Source organism: Gymnoscopelus microlampas (genome assembly GCF_963454915.1).
Source record: "Gymnoscopelus microlampas genome assembly, chromosome: 5".
Taxonomy (NCBI): Eukaryota; Metazoa; Chordata; class Actinopteri; order Myctophiformes; family Myctophidae; genus Gymnoscopelus; species Gymnoscopelus microlampas.
Window position 1 is genome coordinate 41,558,697 of NC_139942.1, and position 19,904 is coordinate 41,578,600.

The 19,904-nt window shown below is 42.9% G+C and overlaps 1 protein-coding gene across 1 annotated transcript in view; it reads left to right on the forward strand.

Moving 5' to 3' along the window:
• carmil3 (capping protein regulator and myosin 1 linker 3) overlaps positions 1–19,904 on the forward strand; it is a gene marked incomplete at its 3' end in the record, with an annotated part of 107,701 nt that overhangs the window by 28,133 nt on the left and 59,664 nt on the right. Inside the window, exons 9-11 of the mRNA XM_084056917.1 lie at positions 5,454–5,529; positions 7,250–7,338; positions 8,208–8,302. Coding sequence (XP_083913043.1) covers positions 5,454–5,529; positions 7,250–7,338; positions 8,208–8,302 — 260 coding nt within the window. The remainder of the gene's footprint in view (positions 1–5,453; positions 5,530–7,249; positions 7,339–8,207; positions 8,303–19,904) is intronic.

Genomic DNA, 19,904 nt, shown 5'->3' on the forward strand with positions numbered 1-19,904 from the left:
TGGCTCTCATGCATTGAAGGAAGCATGAGCTTGGCCCTGGCCTCCCTAGGCTGTGGGGGACTGGTGTAGCGCTGGTGTAGCGCCCAGGATCACTTAGGAAATTGGCACCGGGTGAAAAAAATGGGTTACAAAAATCGCGGGATAAAAAAAAAAAATACTTTGACTATTACAGATTTTTTTTTTAAATGGAACATTTTTCAGCCCTTTACTTTTGCCCATACATTAAGCATAGCGTTAGTTCATGCAGAGAGGTTCCTATAAATACGGCTTCATATTCACTAGGTCTTTCTTGGTTGCTGAACCAATGCATTTTGCTAGCTCCTCCTCCACCCCAGCCTCCACCTTTTGATTAGAGTCTGGCATAGGCTCAAATACTTGTGATTATCATGTATATCTGCTTTGTTTAGAGTCTGGCATAGGCTCAAATACTTGTGATTATCATGTATATCTGCTTTGTTTAGAGTCTGGCATAGGCTCAAATACTTGTGTTTATCACATATATCTGCTAATTCTAACTAATATGTCAATGTACTGCTTATTGTTGACATTGTATCCCTATGGGGGATTTGCTTAAGCATTTCCTGAATATATGCTTCAGGAAATGATAGCAGGCTGCTTCAACAAAATTCAGTAAATATTCTCCCAAGAGTGGAGCTTTAACGCCAAGCTTAACTGTATTCCATTTGTGGCAATAAATTGTTAAATCTACTTTGACGTGAGTGTTTCTGATTGAATTGCCCAAAATAGGTAAGCCGCATTGAAAGTGGGTAAAAGAGGGACAACGGCATGGAAATAATAATGTATGTAGTTTGTAAGACATTTCAGTTAATTTCATCCAGCTGTGTTTATTCAGATCAATGGAAACAATTCCAATGATTGTGCAAAATACTGGCGATTAGACAGGTCTATATACTTTACGTGGATTTAGTCTTGCTTCCAAGGTGAGCGAAATATGAAATTTGCGTCATATTATAGCTAAATTATAATTATACGTTGCATGCACATGTAGCCACACTTTAGGTGCAGTGTTACCTGCTGCACCATACTCCAGAGATATTTGGATGTCAAAGCTGGTGAAAAATTATTTTAAGCATTTTTTTCAGCAGCAGCAATATTTTCTAAAATGGTTGTTATACTGGCAGAAATAATAAGTGATAATAATACATTAATGCAGGGCTAGCACTGTAGTCTATGAAGGAGACGAATGAGTGGGGTAAAGCAGGGGGAGAATAAATTACTGTACTGAATACTGTACACACATAAAATTCATAATACATGTTAAGTGAATATAGTTAAATAATTAGATATGAAAAGGTAAGGAAGTAAAGAAAAAATATTTTGTTTGATATACAGTATATATTTCTTCCTGTAAAATGTACATAGAATTCACAGAACTTATATTGTCAATGTCAGGCAGAAAGCCTGTATCTCCATATTTATTCTTTTTACGTTTTTTCATAAATGAATGTGCTATTTTATACTTTGTCGTATGACAGTGTTGTGCAAAAGTTATTTTTGAATGTGTTTGAGATCATGTCCAAAATAGAGACACCAGGTTGAAAGTGGTTAAGTCTGTGTGTGGGTTTCCATAGATATTAAACCCACTAGAAAACGGCAAGCCGGGTTGCCGTAGAAATATGTAATTCATTCATAGCCAATGGAATAAAATATGAAAAATCTTAATGATACATCTTGATCACATGACAAAACGTATCTTTTGAAGAAAACACAAGATGGCAGAAAATCAAATGTGGCACCAAATGGCCATTAAATGGCCTATATACGTCATGATCCAAGGAATTCAGGGGGATTCCAAAGCCATTCCAAATGCGTTATGGTCAATCGAAATTTTGTGGTGACAAATAACATTATTATTAAATAAGTATGGCGGATCTCAATAAGTGTTTTGCCATTACATGGCAGGCACACTTAATAATTAATTTAACCTGTATGACGCCTATTCGTATCTGATACATACATTATGCACCACTCCCAATAAAGGGATGTCATTTTCATGGCAGACCCGTGCAGGCCCTGTTAAAATAACTGATAACCACTTTCAACCTGGTGTCTACTTTGTCACATATTAACAAAAACAATACTAGCAAAAATAGCCGATCTACAAGCTCACAAGGGGTCGCTTTGCATTGTGTTGTGAGCTTGTATATCTCCTATTTTCCGACGTGCAACACCATTGTACAATGAAGTATAGAATAGTCCTCATGTTTAATAAAACTCATTATGTCCTCGCATACCACCAGCTCCGTGGTCTTGTGGTTAGAGTGTCTGCCCTGAGATTGGGATGTCGGGGTTTGAGAGGGTGTACTTGGGATGAAAGGAAGGGAAGTTCGCACACTGTAGCTCCCAGTAGAAAATATATTTAGTTTTTAAACAACGGAAGACCCATAGTGGTCGAAACGTTGTTTAAAATCTAAATACATTTTCTACTGGGAGCTACAGTGTGCAAACTTCCCTTCCTTTCCTCCAATGTACATATTGTTGTTCAGCACCTGAAAAGTTTTTTTGGGATGTGCGTGCTTCCCTCTGGACTCTTATTTCAGGGGGTGTACTTGTACATCATAGCTGGGGGATGTGCTTGGACATCAAGCTGCCTCACGCTACCGAAACAGGAGATAGGCCTATAATATGGGCCACTTATGTCCTCTCTTAACTCCCATCGACTTATCCAAAACCTTGTTGAAAGGTGTAAAAATGGCCTTGGATAGAGGAGAGCAGAGGATTTGAAAAAAAAGGAAGAAAAAACACAAAGGACTTGTAGTTGGCAGTGCAAGAGATGTACCATGAAAAGAACATGCCTCCAGCAAGAACGGTGAAGTACAGGAGGAGAGAGTATGCCACAGTCATCCAGAGAAAGACCCTTTAGAACGCCTTCCCCTCCTTGACTGTATGCCAAATACTCTCCTCTCCTTGTCCTTCCATGTCTCCCATCCACCCCTCCCCCTTTCTCTCTCTCTGCCAGCTCAGTCCGTCTAGCATTACCATTAGCGACAGGACCCCATGTTTATTTTTTGCTGCTGACGGGCTGTCCGTCCTGTTTCGTCTCCGTTCACTCTTCCTGACTGAAAACAAACACCCTCTCCATGTTTCACTCATTTTTTCATTTCCCCCTGTCCCTCCCTCTCTCTCCTTCTTCTCCTGTTTCCCACTACTTTTTTCATCTCTGTCTGCTTTCTCTCTTTGCCTTTTACACTGTCCGTCTCTCTCTCTCTCTCTATGGAAAACACTCTCTTCTTTAAGTTTAAGCATGTACACACACACACACACACACACACACACACACACACACACACACACACACACACACACACACACACACACACACACTTCTCTCTGCAACCTATAGTGTCAGCCAGCTGTGGCTTTTTATGCAGGGGCGGGAGGGATGGACACATTTTGTGTAGAAGGTCAAAATATTTGTGTGTGCACGTTTGTGAAATTAGAGAGATTCTTTCCCTGCATATGTTTTTGCAGTGAGAGGGAGATAATATCAAAAAGAAGAGAGACTGTTATAATGGATTTAACTAGACACTCACACATCCGATCTTCAAACTGATCTACAAGCTCACAACGTGTCGCGCTGTGACAAGTTGTGAGCTTGGAGTAAAGCCTGCACCAAAGATTGCTGATCTACATAGTGTTAGTCAGGGTGCTGGGATCTGGAACATTGTGTGTCAGTAGTGACATGGGAACACAGCCTGCAGCCACGTCACTCAACTGAGATGTAATGTAGTGACTGACTATATTGCCCTCCCCCATCTGAGTCAAACCTTGTATTACAGTCTATTGCTCTTGTCTCTCTCTTGCTCTCTTTCTGTGTGTTTTACGTGATTCACTGTGTTTTCACCGCCTCTCTCGTAATGTCTGTCATTATTTATCATCTATGTAGTAAATGAATTTAGCAGGCTCCTTTTGCACCGAAGACTATTTGACATAATTGTGTTTTCAATGCAATAATTGTAACTATAATGGCATAAACACGAATCAAGACACAGTTGGGTGTTGTGCAAAAATAATAGATAGTTGGATAGTTGAAAACATAAAAAAAAACATTTTGATAATAGGTCTCTCTCTCTCTGCTCTCTGTGTGTCTCTCGATCCATCTCTCTGTGTCACAGCTTTTTTTTATCAGATGATGCTGTACATACTGGACCAGGTGGAGCAGCACTGTGGCTTTATTTGGACCTTGGAGAATTGGAAAAGTCTCCCCTGTATTATTCCCCTTATCTCAAAATCTATTTTTTTCCTCTCTCTGTCCTCCCTCCCTTTTCTCTTTCAGTTTATTCTCTATCTCCTTCTGTCTCTCTCTGACTCCCCACCACCACTTTGTACACGCAGAAAAATGCTGTGTTGATTTAACTTTTTAATCTACGTACTGTATAAAAATGGACCCAAGAATGCTCAATTTCAGGGATGTCTGGATGGTGCAGGGGTAAAGTATCTGCCTGCTACTGTGGAGAGACTGTGTGTGTGTGTGTGTGTGTGTGTGTGTGTGTGTGTGTGTGTGTGTGTGTGTGTGTGTGTGTGTGTGTGTGTGTGTGTGTGTGTGTGTGTGTGTGTGTGTGTGTGTGTGTGTGTGTGTGTGTGTGTGTGTGTGTGTGTGTGTGTGTGTGTGTGTGTGTGGAGAAACCATGGAGGAATTGAACACCACACACACACACACACACACGCGCACTGCTAATGGGCTCAGTTTGTAGCATAGGAGTTGAGCAGTGTTTGAGGTCTGTAGCCAGGATCAAACTGAGGCTTTATTGAATAATCCACTGACCCAGTCATCAATCTATACATTCACTCTTCTCTCTAAGTGTGTTTCTCTCTCTCGCTCTATCACTTTCTCTGTATCTCTTGCTCTCCCTGTCTTTTTATTTGCTCTCTAACTAGTGGCCGTACACACACATAAAAAATATTTATTTATGTTCACATAAACACTCACACACACACACACACACACACACACACACACACACACACACACACACACACACACACACACACACACACACACACACACACACACACACTCTGTATCTCTCGCTATCTGCCTGTATCCCACACTCTCTCCTTCTTCCCTTCCTTCCTCCCTTCTATTTTTCATTCACTTCTCCTCCTCTTCCTGCCCCCGCCCCCCTGCAGGGAGCGAGCTACAATATCAGTCATGTTTATTTATTTATTTTGAAAGGAGCTCTCTCTCTCTCTCCATAGTGTTCTCTCTGTCACTATGATGAACTACTCTCGCAGGAAGGGGGGCGGTGGGGTGGTGGGCTAGCAGTGACCATAATGTGAATTTATGGATCAGTGACATCCAGTGCCTTGGAGCAGATGGAGGTGGCCAATTTAGCGGTTTTTAATTTTGTCTGTCGCTCTTGTGTGTGTGTGTGTGTGTGTGTGTGTGTGTGTGTGTGTTCCGGGTGTTTGCGTGTGTTTTTTAATTCCAGGGACTTGGCAGTGATCGTGGCGTCGATGGCGTACAACACTTGGTTCACCAAGCTCTACTGCAAAGACATGCGCATAGTAACTATTTCAACTTTTTTCCCCCCAACTTTTCCCCCACACAATTTTCAACAACTACGTGTTGTGATTAGCGTTGTGAGCTTGCAGATTGGCTATTTTCGAATAGTCAAAGTATAAAATAGGGCTTAAAGGGGGATGAAACCCTAGGCTGATTTTATCCATTATTTATGGTTTGTTTTTCAGTTCAGATTTAAAACTTAACCCATTAAGACCCGAGGCCTGAGGCAAAAAACTAAAATGGCACCACAGATTCTTTCCCGGTTTTAATGGCTTAATAATGGGTGTATTAGAATTAGGTATGTCAATGTGCATTGACAATAATGTAATAACTATTGTCTATGCTTTGCACATTTGCACACCCATGGCTCTGGGCACACTTAAATACACCCATCATTAATTTGATTAGCTGTAGCTGTGTTGCTTACTAGCCGGCCATGTTCTTACACTGCTGTAGTTTTTAACCTGAACCCGAATAACAAACAAATAAAATCAGGTTTTGTGTCCTTGAAGTGTATAATAAAGCCCGACTTCAGCGTTCTGGCAGATAGAAAGCGTCGGATTCTCGTTTCGAGAAACACACATTGTTTCCTAACGGCTGTAGTCAAACCGTAGGCGTCAAGCGGGCATGTCAAAACCTGTTGACATGTCTTTCAGAGCTCGCTTCTATTTTTGAGTCTTGGTGCCGGGCACAGATTCACCAAAACACGTGTACTGTACAGTACATGGCATCCAGGACTTGACTTATTGATTCAAACTTGTAATGTACTGTGTACTGTGTGTATGTTTGTTTTTTCCCTTGTGTAACTGTTCATTCGTGTTTGTTTTTCAATTAAATAGATGGTCTGCACAGATCCTGAAACATTGTTTGTCTGTGAAACTACAGTAATCCCGTCCTCAATTGCATGCACGAGCTGCTGACGTCAGCACTTTAAACCACAAAGATATGGATGAGGAGAAACTCATTAACAAAATATGGTACAAAAGTACCTTGTTCCATATGACAGGAAACTAGCCGAATATAGAGATAGAGATGCTTCAAATTCTCCTACATTAGATATGAACACGTGGCCTCACGTGAAGCGCATCATTGACGCGATTGCCATTGACACTTTCTATCTATCATAGCCTTAACACAAGCCTGCTGTATATGAGCTTGACTTGGCACACTTATCGCTCAGTACCACTCGCTCTCCTCTCTGGGTTCTCTTGTTGTTCTGCCTGCCTGTCGGCTGTCTAATTACATTATTATTATTATTATGTATTTGTGTTGGCAGTTGTTTGTGCAGTGGTTTGACTGACTGCACTGCATCCCTCTCCAAAAAACTGATTTAATCTTGTATTATATGTGTAATATACTAAGTGCTGTCAGGCAGATGGGAATTCTGTATGAAAAAAATAGTCTCTCTATAGATTAATGCAATTCTGAGAGACAATAAAGTACCAAGGGCTACTTTCAAGTTTGTAATTGTGAGAAGTCCATTATGTGAGAAGTTTGGAAAAGTCCTTTCAAGTAATTCACTTTTTTTGCACCCAAACAATGGATAAGAGAGCGTGTGTATAGCATGCCTGTGGCCAATCTGGCCATGGCTAATGCCGAATTTATACGGTGCACCGAAAATAGAAGCTGCACACGCTCACAATCGGCTATTTCTGGCTTACGATCTTAAACCTCGACCAATCAGCACTCGATGAAAAACGTTGTTTGCTTTTCCATCTGTAGGGCTCGGAGGTGGTGGAGCAAGTCCTTCACACGGTCAGCAAATCCAACAGCCTGGAGGAGCTCACTCTGGAGAACGCCGGCCTCAAATCGTAGGTGTTCTTCTCGTCTCCTGCCAGACTAACCCCTCTCTCTCTGCTCGTCACTTTCTGCCATTGCTCAACGTGTAGATTTGAGGCATTTTCCGGTGACACTGTTCTGCCGGGGGACTTGGCAAGGAATGAGCAGGAAAGTAGCGCTGGATGTCTCACCAGAAGGAGACTTTGACAGGAGACACGGCTGTCGAACTATTATTAGTCGGCAGACAGATATGGGACTGTCACTGAGCACCTGGCCCACCACACTTCCCATCTAATTTCCCGTTGCTTCGTCATTGTCTGTACTGCCTTTTAACCTGTCATTTTTAATGTTCCTTTTCCTCTCCTCTCCGGGCGGCCGTAGCCGAGTGGGTAGACAGGCCGTCTGGGAATCGGAAGTTCACCGGATCGACCTTTGGCTTGCCCATTGTATATGTCGAAGTGTCCCTCAGCAAGATAACCCCTCTTCCTCTCATGCCTCCACTTGCCTTACATGCTACGTCACCTCTCTTTTAACCTCAGGTGTTTTATCACTAATCACCAATGCTGTACAGTACACTATATCATATAGCCAGCCTTTTTCCCCTCTTTCCCCAATAACCCACGTTAATGATACAGTTTGAGCTTTTCCTCACATACTGTAACTTTTCACCTTTTATTACATTGCCAGCTATTATTATGCAGCATCGCCATGGCGTACGTATTCGGTAATGAATTGATATGAATTACTCACCTCGGGGGCGTAGCGATTTAACATAATGACGGAGCCGATTTGAGCGATTAAGGGGAAAACTTGTTTTTGTTTTGTTGTGTTGGTGCTGTTTTTTATTTAAACTTTGAAGTAATTTTTTTCCATATCTCTGTATCTTCGTGCGGGTCTCCAGAGACTTCCCTCAGAAGATGGCGTCGGCGCTGTCGGAGAACCCGGCCTCTGTGATTCACTCCCTCAACCTGGCACACAACACACTGGACAACCAAGGTGCGCGCAGCGTGGCCTCGACACACTTTCCTGCCTGAACCATACTTTGTTGTACGACGGTGGCACACACTGAAATCTACTATATCCGATATACCCATCTACTAGAGTATTACCAATTCCCAATACTACTACTTTTACTCCACTACAATTATTTGAACATTTTAGTTACTAGTTTATTTGTAGATTGCTGAAAAACGTTGTTGATTATTATTACAAAACATACATTAACAACTTCAGCCCTATATATATTTTGGCCATTTGAAAATAGCCGATCTACAAGCTCACAATGTGTCGCGATGTGACGCATTGAGAGCTTGTAGATCGGCTATTTTCAAAAGATTTCTATTCATTTGAAAACTTGTAATACTTTTACTTAAGTTAAACATTTGAGTGCTTTTTCCACCACTGGCTACAGTACAGAAGCTGATCTACTAGCGCCGCAGTGCGACGCGCTGAGAGCTACTCGATCTTTGGTGCGCGCCACTGTCGTACGACAAAGTATATAAACAGTGTCTCTCTGTCCACTTTTCTTTCGCTTTCTCTGTACTTTTTCTCAGTCCCTATCGTCTCTCCCTTCCGTCCGCCTCACAGGGTGTATCGAATTGTTGTCTCTCTCTCCTCCCAACCACCTCTCTCAGCTCTCTCTCTCTGCTCAGAGGTTGTATTGGCTCCCGCAAGTATTCCAAATCACTTCCTCTCGCCAGCCCGTTGGCACGGCTCCGCCCTTGCCCTCTGTTTTCTCCTCTCTCTTATCTCCCTTTGTCCCCCTTTCTTCCTCTGTTTCATTCTAATCCCCATCAATCTTTGATGCGCGCTCTCTCTCTCTCTCTCTCTCTCGCTCTCTTCTGTGTATCTGTTTTTATTTTTTGCTGTCTCATACAGGATTCAAAATCAATCTTTCTTTTTCTCTGGCACGCTCTCACACCAACCCTCGCTCCCTGTCCCTTCTCTCTCCCTTTCAGACGCGCGCGCACACACACACACACACACACACACACACACACACACACACACACACACACACACACACACACACACACACACACACACACACACACACACACACACACACACAGAGAGAGAGCGATTCATTTTCACTCACTCTTTCTCACTCTGTCTTCTTGTCACAATTGCTGTTGTTATTTTTCATAACCCTCAGAGTCCATCTCTGCATCAGCAGTGTTTTGGCTTATCAGTACATACAGTATGTTTCAGTACAGTTTACTTGCTGCTCTTTCTCTCATGGTTCAATGAGAGAGAGAGCCAGAGCCAGAGAGAGAGAGAGAGAGGTAGAAAGATGGGCAGGGTGGTGCTAGTGCACAGACAGACTAAAATCCTTACAGGATCACTTCACCCATTTTCAACCTAGCTTCATATAATTGGTCCTCACTAATTTTAATAAGGTACCATTTTTGTCTATTCACTTTTGTCTATTTTGTGTCTCAGAGAAGGGCTGTGGACAGTTCAGAAACCCGCCTACCAGTGCCTAACAAGATTTCAAATGTTGTATTTAATTTTCTATTAATGCGAAAACAATGGGCTTCCATTATAGAGAAACACAAACATGCAGGAGCGAATACATGTCAGATTGTGAACAACAGATGAAATGATCGTTTATAGAGCATTGCTTCTATTCCACTTACTGGATTGCCGCAGCATTGAATTGCACAGAAATGTTCAGGCATTTGATCCCATTTCTTTTAAACTCCTGTTTGTCTCAATGTGGTCATCATGACCTCTTGGTCCAGGCTGGCCAGAAATTGAAGTCTATTACACCTTATTAGACCTATAGTTGAAAAGCATATAATGACAACCACTGTGGCAATAGTATCACCTTTCTTTGAGAATCACTACCATCACTCATCCAAAGAACTCGGCGAAAGAAAAAATTCTTTGAATCAAATCAAATCAAGCTTTATTTATAGAGCACTTTTAAAACAATCGAGATTGACCAAAGTGCTGTACACGGTAAAATCAAAGCATCAGCAAAACATTATGTATGAGATTTTTATGAAGCCACATTAGCCACATTTTATGAAGCCATGTTATGTATTTGTATGAAGCCACGTAGTGAGATGAGTGCATGGGTGTGTTAAGTGCAGTAAGTGTGTGTGTGTGTGTTCAAGGGCACACATGAAGAATTCTCTGAGTGGATGCGTGAGTTACAACTTATAACGTTGCCTTTTCTTCGTTTTTCAAATATTTTTTGACACAGAATCAAATGGTCATGATTCACCAGGAGCCTGGGTGGCTCGGCTCCAGGCTTAAAATAATTAATATAAATATTTTCGGAAATCTCTATGGGCTGCATGGATGGGCTTTCTATCTGTGGAACCAGAGCTGGTAAACAAAATGGCCACCACTGCTATACTCTAGTATATAGGATTATCACTTCAAACCAACATACATTAATGTATTTATTACATTGCAGTATTAGCCTGCAGACATATGACCTCTCTCTCACACTTTATTCTCAAGGCTCTCTCTCTCTCTCTCTCTCTCTCTCTCTCTCTCTCTCTCTCTCTCTCTCTCTCTGTCTCTCTGTCTCTCTGTCTCTCTCTCTCTCTCTCTCTCTCTGCATAATGTACGTTTACATTGCCAAAGCAAGTGTGATGTTCTCTCTGTCTTTTGCTTGAATCTCACACCAGTGTGTAGGCGATGTGTTTACCAAACTAGGTTGAAATGGCAGTTTATTATATGATAATAATATTTGAAGATTCTTCTACATCAGGGGTTTTCAACCAGTGGTCTTGGAGGTATTGCAGGTGGTCCCTGGCCATGCATAAAAAATAAAATAAAACCTTTTCTTTTTAAACTTTTTTTTTCTTTCTTACTATAAGTTCTTACTGTATGGTGTGTGTGTGTGATATGAAATGTGAGCTTACCATAATCACAGTAATCCTTAATCATATTCCATCATATTCAAATATATTGATGTTACAATAGTGGTGGTCCCCAGGTTGCTCTTAGTCAGGATGGTGGTCCCTGGGTCAAAATCAGTTGAAAACCCCTGTTCTACATGATCGGCGTTGACAGGCTCTTCCCTACGTGAACGCCTCTGTAAATGTACATAAAAACAGACATGTTTATGTTAACACATTGACTGCCAGAGTTAAAACACCAGCCATAGCTGCCTGTGCCAGCCATTTTTGAGCTTTCTGGCCAGTCTATCTAGGCCCACAGAACATTTTGTGCTAGGACTATGAACACATGGAATACCTCAAAACAAAGATCAGAATCTCTACTTTCGCCAGGAAAAAAAGTGAGTTCCTAGCATGTTCTGTTCTTTAGCTATTGGCAGTTGAATATAGCTTGGTTTCACCAAAATCAGCTATCTGGATCTAGAAGCTGAGATAATGAGGCTTTTGTGAAACATTCTCTCTCAGGCAGAACAGTGATTAGACCCTTATATTTTCACCTTCAGTGACACATTACTGACATCAGACATCTGCACAGTTGTTGTTTTCAAACTAACAACACTGAGAAAGTGCTTTTGAATATACTTTTATATAGCTTTTTCACATCAACGTTTATCAACATGTGTCTTGTTGATAAACAAATCTCAAGCTCATTTCAACGTTTTTCTTTTCAAAGTTATAAGATCAAAAGAAGTGTGTGTGTGTGTGTGTGTGTGTGTGTGTGTGTGTGTGTGTGTGTGTGTGTGTGTGTGTGTGTGTGTGTGTGTGTGTGTGTGTGTGTGTGTGTGTGTGTGTGTGTGTGTGTGTGTGTGTGTGTGTGTGTGTGTGTGTCAAGACTTGGCATTATCTGTGCCAATTGTTTGAGTTTGTTTTACACACCATTATAATTTCACACACACACACACACACACACACACACACACACGCACACACAGGGAGAGATTTTGCACTGTCCCCCTCTGGTGGTCAAAATAAATCCCTACATTGTGACACATCCATCCATCCAATACAGACATATTGATGCCCCCTGATAGAAACCATATAGACATATAGACTGTATGCAAGGTAAGTGAGGAGGAATTATTTTCTGTGAATGCCATGCAGACAAGCACTGAGATCCAGATAGCATCTATGACATAAAACCAAGCAAAATCAGAAAATGTTTGACTTTTTAGATAGTGAAACAGTTTTATATACAGCCTTATTTTTATCACAACACCCAATTACTGAATATCAGTCCCCCATAACTCTTGATTGTGTGCAAATGGAACTAAATGGACCCATAGGGTTGACAGTAATGGTCAAATAGGGCTAGCTATGTATGTGTCTTTCTATATTCTATGTCCAGGTTTTCTTCAGATTAGGATACTGATTTCACTGGTTCCATTTGTGCACACAAGACCTGCTAGTTTTCAATTGTATATCTATGATATAAAACCAACAGTCTACAGAACCCAATTACTGAATATCAGTCCCCCATAACTCTTGATTGTGTGCAAATGGAACTAAATGGACCCGTAGGGTTGACAGTAATGGTCAAATAGGGCTAGCTATGTATGTGTCTGTCTATATTCTATGTCCAGGTTTTCTTCAGATTAGGATACTGATTTCACTGGTTCCATTTGTGCACACAAGACAATTGCAATTGTATATCTATGATATAAAACCAACAGTCTACAGAAAAAGTTTGAAACGACTCAGGCAGACACATTTGAACACTTTATATGTCTTTCAAGTGGAGTACAACATACAAAGTACAACATACAAAAAACATACAAAAAATACAATATATCATCATTGTGTGTTTTGCTGGCCAGCACATCAATGTCTCCTCAGATCGCTCAGGGTGGAGGTGGTCCCCGTGAGGGTCTGAGGACGTGATGGCATAGATGTCTTTCACCGACAAAGATGGCATCACGCACTCAGATCCCTTGGGGCAGTGAGAAACATTAGCAGCACATTCACTGCCAACTGTTGGCTGGCTCAGAGCATAATAAATCAAAGTCAAAATAAATACAAAATGAAAATAAAACAAACAAATACAATCAAAATGATTCAATAATACTTCTCCTTAGTATGGTAATCAATCGCTCAGGGCGGAGGTGGTCCCCGTGAGGGTCTGAGGACGTGATGGCATAGATGTCTTTCACCGACAAAGATGGCATCACGCACTCAGATCCCTTGGGGCAGTGAGAAACATTAGCAGCACATTCACTGCCAACTGTTGGCTGGCTCAGAGCATAATAAATCAAAGTCAAAATAAATACAAAATGAAAATAAAACAAACAAATACAATCAAAATGATTCAATAATACTTCTCCTTAGTATGGTAATCAAGGTAGCAATCAATAACATGGAGGGGTACCAAACAGCTTTTGCACTGATACCTTGTCTCACTCCGCCCTCCCCTCCTGGTGCAAACTCTGCACCATTTTGTTGGGTGCTTGTTTTTGGCAGTGGGGGGACAATAGACAAGCTCATGGACTTTCATATCGCCACTCAATCGGTCACAAGGTTCGCGACTTCTTGGTGCATAAGGACGCAGGGGGGGGGCAGGGGGGGGCGGAGAGGCCGGGGGACGGCAGGGGCGGGCAGGATGAGGCTGCTGGTGAGGCTGCTGCTGGTGAGGTTGCTGCTGGTGAGGTTGCTGCTGACAGGCGGCCGGGGGGGGGACAGGCGGGTCTGCTGGGACAGGGGCATGTCTCACAGCGGTCCAAGACTTGACAACGCTGAGGATGAAGTCATACATGCACTTACAGTCGCCACCTGGATTCCTTGTCTTGTAGAGTACGAATGCGTTGTACATTGCGATTTGGAATAAATAGACCACAAACTTGCTGCTCCACTTGGCTGTCTTCCTGATGAAGGGATAATAGCTTAGGTTTTGGTCTAGTCGGTCAACTGCATTCATACTCTTGTTGTATTCAAGGACACAAACTGGCTTCTCCTGTGGCACTTTGTCGCTGTGTTTTTTCTGCCTCACCATCTGGGTGCCCATCTCATCCTTGTGCTGGGTTGTGATCAATCGAACGATGCGTTTGTCTCGCCAGGCCAATAACATCACTTTGCCATTGTGAAGCATCTTACGTTGTCCCACTTTCAGGCTGGACATCGTCACATCCCTCATGGCTTGTGGTTCTCCTCTTTTTAGCCTCATGGTACCACAGGCATGGGTGTTCTTCTCAAGGAGGAGTTCATACAGCTTCACGGAGTTATAATAGTTGTCCATGAACAACGAAAACCCGTACCCTGTAAGACCCTGCAACAGAAAGATGACTGTGTCTGGTAGGGAAGAGTACTGTCCAGAATATGGCTTCATTGAGTAGCAGTACCCCGTTCCAGAATCGCACAGAATGTAGGACTTTATTCCATACTTGGTGGGCTTCATTGGGTTGTACACTCTGAAGGATAGGCGTCCCCTCCACAAAAGCATCCCCTCATCGATGCTGATGTTACGACCTGGAACAAACATCTGCTTGAATTTGTCTGTCAGGTACAGCAAGACCGGGTTGATTTTACAAAGCCTGTCGACAACAGCAACCTCACCAGCAGCTTCGGCGGCGGCAGCGGCGGCGGCGTGAGCGTCAGCGTCAGCCTCATTGTTGGTGAAGTGGAGAAACCGCCAGATGATCTGGAACCTGTTGCGTGGCATCTTTTTGCCGAAGAACGAAGTGAGTACAGGGTCATCGGTCGACCAATAGTACTCTAGTACAGGCTTTCGAACAAGGCCAGTGAGGAACAACAGGGCCAAAAAGTTTTTCAGCTCCCCCACTGAAACCGCTTTCCAGTCCTTCACCCTGCTTTGTGGATGCTGCGCCACTTCTTCTTCACTCCTGGCCTGGATGAACACGTCAGCATAGTGGTTGGTCTGCTCTACTATCATCCCTAGCAGCTCATCAGTGAGGAAAAGTGAAAGAAAGTCTACAGGCATGGTGGAATGTAGCTCCGCCGCAGCATTTCTAGGACCCGGACTAGCAGTGAAAGGGATGTCCTCCCTAGGTTCCCAATCTGTGTCCTTCCACACAGGCTCTACAGCTGACGGCCTCCCACCATGTCCTGTGAATTACAGAAATACACAATTACCATAAAATACATCTTTTTTGTTTGTGTGGCAGTGTTGATTTATATGAAAATATGACTAAAACTAAATGGACTTTTATTCAACAGACTATGACTAAAACTGAATCAAAATGTACTGTCAAAATCATGTTGTTGTGGTACATGATTTTGTGACATTTATCATTGCAGAGTGGGGTTTTAGCGAGGGCTGGCTCTGTATGTGTTTGTCTATATTGTATGTCCAGATTATGACACTATGTGGAATTGTATTCAACAGACTATGACTAAAACTGAATCAAAATGTACTGTCAAAATCATGTTGTGTGGTACAGCTGTGAAAACTGTCTCACCTCTTTTACGCCCGTCACGTGGTACTGCGGTTGAAGGTGATGGTCCCGTTTCCTCCACATCCATCATGCCTGAAATCATAGTAAAACATAAAATAGTTTGGTAAATAAGATATACAATTATATTCACTGCCAGCATGGCAACTTTAGAATGAATGACATGTATCATGTCATGAATGACATGGGCTGGCTCTGTATGTGTTTGTTGTATGATGTACTGTCAAAATCCTGTTGTGTGGTACAGCTGTGAAAACTGTCTCACCTCTTTCACGGCGGACACTTGGTACTGCGGTTGAACATGATGGTCCTGCTTCCTCGACATCCATCATGTCTGAAATCACAGTAAAACATAAAATAGTTTGGTAAATAAGATATACAATTATATTCACTGGTGGTGGTGCATTACTTTGTGCAACTTAGAATGAATGACATGTATCATTGCAGAGTGTGGTTTTTAGCCAGGGCTGGCTCTGTATGTGTTTGTCTATATTGTATGACCAGCTTATATGTATGACACTGTGTCAAACACAAACAGAGTTTAGCCCTAAATGACCAAATACAGTAGCCTGGTTAGGCAAGGCTACCATTACAGTACGATGTGTACAAATGGAACCAAATGGACACGTGATGAAGAAAATGGCATCTATAAAAACCAACTGTCTAATGAAAATGTTTGAAACAGACTTACCATTCCTAGCAGACTGTGTAGGCCTATGATGAGATGACGACGCCATTGCTTCATCAGACTCATCTTCGTCGTCTGAAAGTAAACAAGATCAAACACTGTTGATGTTGTGGACATAAGGGGACCTTTGATGAAATTTATTATGATGGTGGGGGCCTCGGTGCACCTGGCCTCCACCCCAAAAACTAAAGCCATCAAAGGGATTTGAAAATCATTGTTGACATGTCCTCATGTGACCCACAACACTACAAAAGACTTTGTTGACATGGCCTCATGTCGACCCCCAACAAAATCAAAACATTTGTTGTCATGACATGACATGACCTCTTCCCTTTGAAGTATGCCACCCCCCCCCCCCCCAAAAAAAAACCCCAGATCTACAAGTCAACAAATTCATAGGCTACATCGTCAACATATTCAAATAAATCACATGCATATAAATAGATACAGAATAAAATAAATACATATTTTATAACTGGCTGACCCAGAGTGCAATATCCTAGAAATCCACACCGGGCTTCTACATTGTCCATATATAAATAAGGTGTTACACACACCTCCAGTTGTTAGAGGCCCAGTCAAACAATTTGTCTAAAAAGGATGAAACCATTCATAGGTATTCAATTCATCAAAATATAAAATGGCACCATTCAATGATCATAACAAGATAAAAGCACTACGTTGTGATGCGATTGAATGGTTTGGTGCCATTTTATATGTTGATATAAGTAAGTAGTGCCCCACAGACTTTATACAAATATCAGGTAAAACATAGCCGATTTACAATCTCACAACGCGTCGCAGCGCGAGGCGTTGTGAGCTTGTAGATCTGCTATTTTCAGAGTACAACCAAAAGGTAAAATATGATAAAAAAAAAGATATATATATATATAGGATATTCTTACCACTGGTAAACGGATCCAGACAATGTTTCCTTGGGCTTGGCTCGCTTGGCTCCCAGCTGCCAGAACAATCCGAATCGGAGCTCTCTTCACCGTCAGTAGTGTCTGGTTCTGGGCGATATGACACGGTCCTCGGAGTCGGTCTTTTGCTACGACGCAATCGGTGCCCGGGATCGGGGTCTGGTACCGGTGGGTTCGTGTCCTCCTCAGGCTCAGATACCTCCGCAGGTGGTGGGGGAGGTGGTGGGGGGGGTGGTTGCTTCTTAGGCCTCCGTGGTCGTTGCCGCCCGCGCCGGGGGACGGTCGAAGACACCGATGTCTCCTCAGATCCCTGGGGAGCAGTCTTCGCCTCCTCGGATCCCTCCAATGGCGGAGGTGGTCGCGGCGGAGGTGGTTGCCACGAGGGTTCTGCTGACGTGAAGACATAGGTATCTTTCACCGATAGAGATGGCTTCACGTCAACAGATCCCTCGGGGGTAGTGAGAGACGCCGCCTGCTTCACCTCCTTGGAGCCCCCAGCTAGTGGCGAAGGTGGTCGCGGGGGAGCGGTGAAAGACGCCACCGCCGACGGCTTCTTCTCAGGTCGTGGTGGTTCCTCCACAGGTCGTGATGGTGGTCCCGGTGGTGATGGGGGTCCCGGGGGAGCAGTGAAGGACATTGTCTCCAAAATAGTTCTTTGGGTCGGGTCTCTCCGAGGCCATTTGGCCTTGCTTTTTCTTCGCATCTCGCCTAAAAACTATACTCCCGAGTCCGACTCCCACCTATAAATATGTACACCTAACTCTCACCTATATATCTATGTACTACTATACTATATAAACGTCTTACTCTCACCTATATATATATATCTTGCACCTCTCCTAACTTTACCAAACTAACTAACTAACTAACGATCGCTTGCTCTTTCTCTGTCTCTCAGTCGCTGTCTCTCGCTCTCTCTCACTCTATTTCTCTGTCCGTCCGTCTCTGCTCACTGTTTGTTTAGAATGCCACAGGGACTGTTGTTCTGCACCCGGATTTGTAGTGTTTTGCTCAGATCATGTGACTTTTGCGATCATGTGACTTTTCTTTTGTCGTAGAAGCTTAATATTAATACACAGGTTGTGGAAGATTGCAATCTACCTTATACCAATGAAAAGACCTAATATCGAGTTAACTCGATCTAGGCAGTCAAGCGCTGGATTCTTAATATCGAGATAACTCGATCTAGGCAGTCAATGTGTTAATGACATAGTTCTCAGGTGTGAATGTGTTTAACTGTATGAGTGTGATGCAGGACGTTGCTGTGACAGCATGCTCTTCTGCCTACACTGACTGTAGGAAGGCCTATATTTTTCATTTAGAATGGAAATCTATTTAATTAATTATTTCCTAACTTCAGACGTGGATACAATTATTATTGCCATGGCTTTGGATTTTGAGAACTGCTGATGGTATAATTTGTGTATAATATAACGCTATAGACACAGGTCCTGCCCTTTCTCTTTTGTGATTGGTCAACTGTCCTACGACTGACATTGATAAGCAGCGCTAATCTCTGAAAATGGTTAATGAACAGAATTTAACTTTGGACACCGTCCAAAACGGACAGTTTTGTACTGAATGAGTGCCCAGAATTATCTTTGGGGGGGATGCAGAACTAAAATACAGACTTTCCACACCAACATATTAAGCTGGATTACCATACCCATTCACAACACCACTCCACGTGTGTGTTGGGGGAGAGGAGCCCATGTTTTTCTCACCCCAATGCCTTTAATGTGCTGTCTCGCGCTGCTGGTATGAAATGCTTGCCTTAGCCGCAGCTTTCATTACACAGTAGCAGGAGTTGGTTGGGCTTGACGTGCCGGGACAGCTTGTACACGACCCTAAACCTGTCTGGTCTCACGTGGTATGAGTCTGTAATCCATTGCCTGGAAGACTTTAGGTTAGGGGGAGGGGACTAACAAACCAACTCCAAAACTCCAGAAGCCATAACTGGTGGAAGGTTGGGCTTTGGGCTAGCAACCCGAACTTGTAAAAAAACTCTTATGCTACAGAAACATTGATGAAAAACTTAAAACCCCAACGTCTTGGAAAGGAAGCCTCTTCAGTGTCCCTCACCGAAGAGAACATGACGACGTACATGGAAAACCGCAAGGAGACAGTGCGTCCGAAGTTTCTGACCCCTAGACGACCCACCAACATTGCTACATGGAACGTGAGAACTATGTACGCAGCCGGAAAGACGGCTATAATAGCGGAGGAGATGAAGAGGTACAGACTATCTCTCCTTGGTCTGTGTGAAACCAGATGGCTCCAGTCAGGGCAGGTCAAGTTGGCAAGCGGAGAATCCATACTGTACTCTGGACACCCAGACGACTCGGCACCACATACAGAGGGAGTTGCGTTCATGCTTTCCACAGAAGCACAGAGGGCCCTCATCAGCTGGGAACCCGTCAACTCACGGATTATTACAGCCAAATTCCAAACTACACATAAGAAAATAAACCTCCAGGTAGTACAATGCTACGCTCCCACAAACGACGCAGACGATGAAATCAAGGAACACTTCTACAACCAACTATACCACATACTTGAGACCAAAAAAGGAAAAGACATCATGATTCTGATGGGAGACATGAACGCAAAGATAGGAGGAAACAACAATGGCTTTGAACTGAACATGGGAAGACAGGGACTAGGAACCAT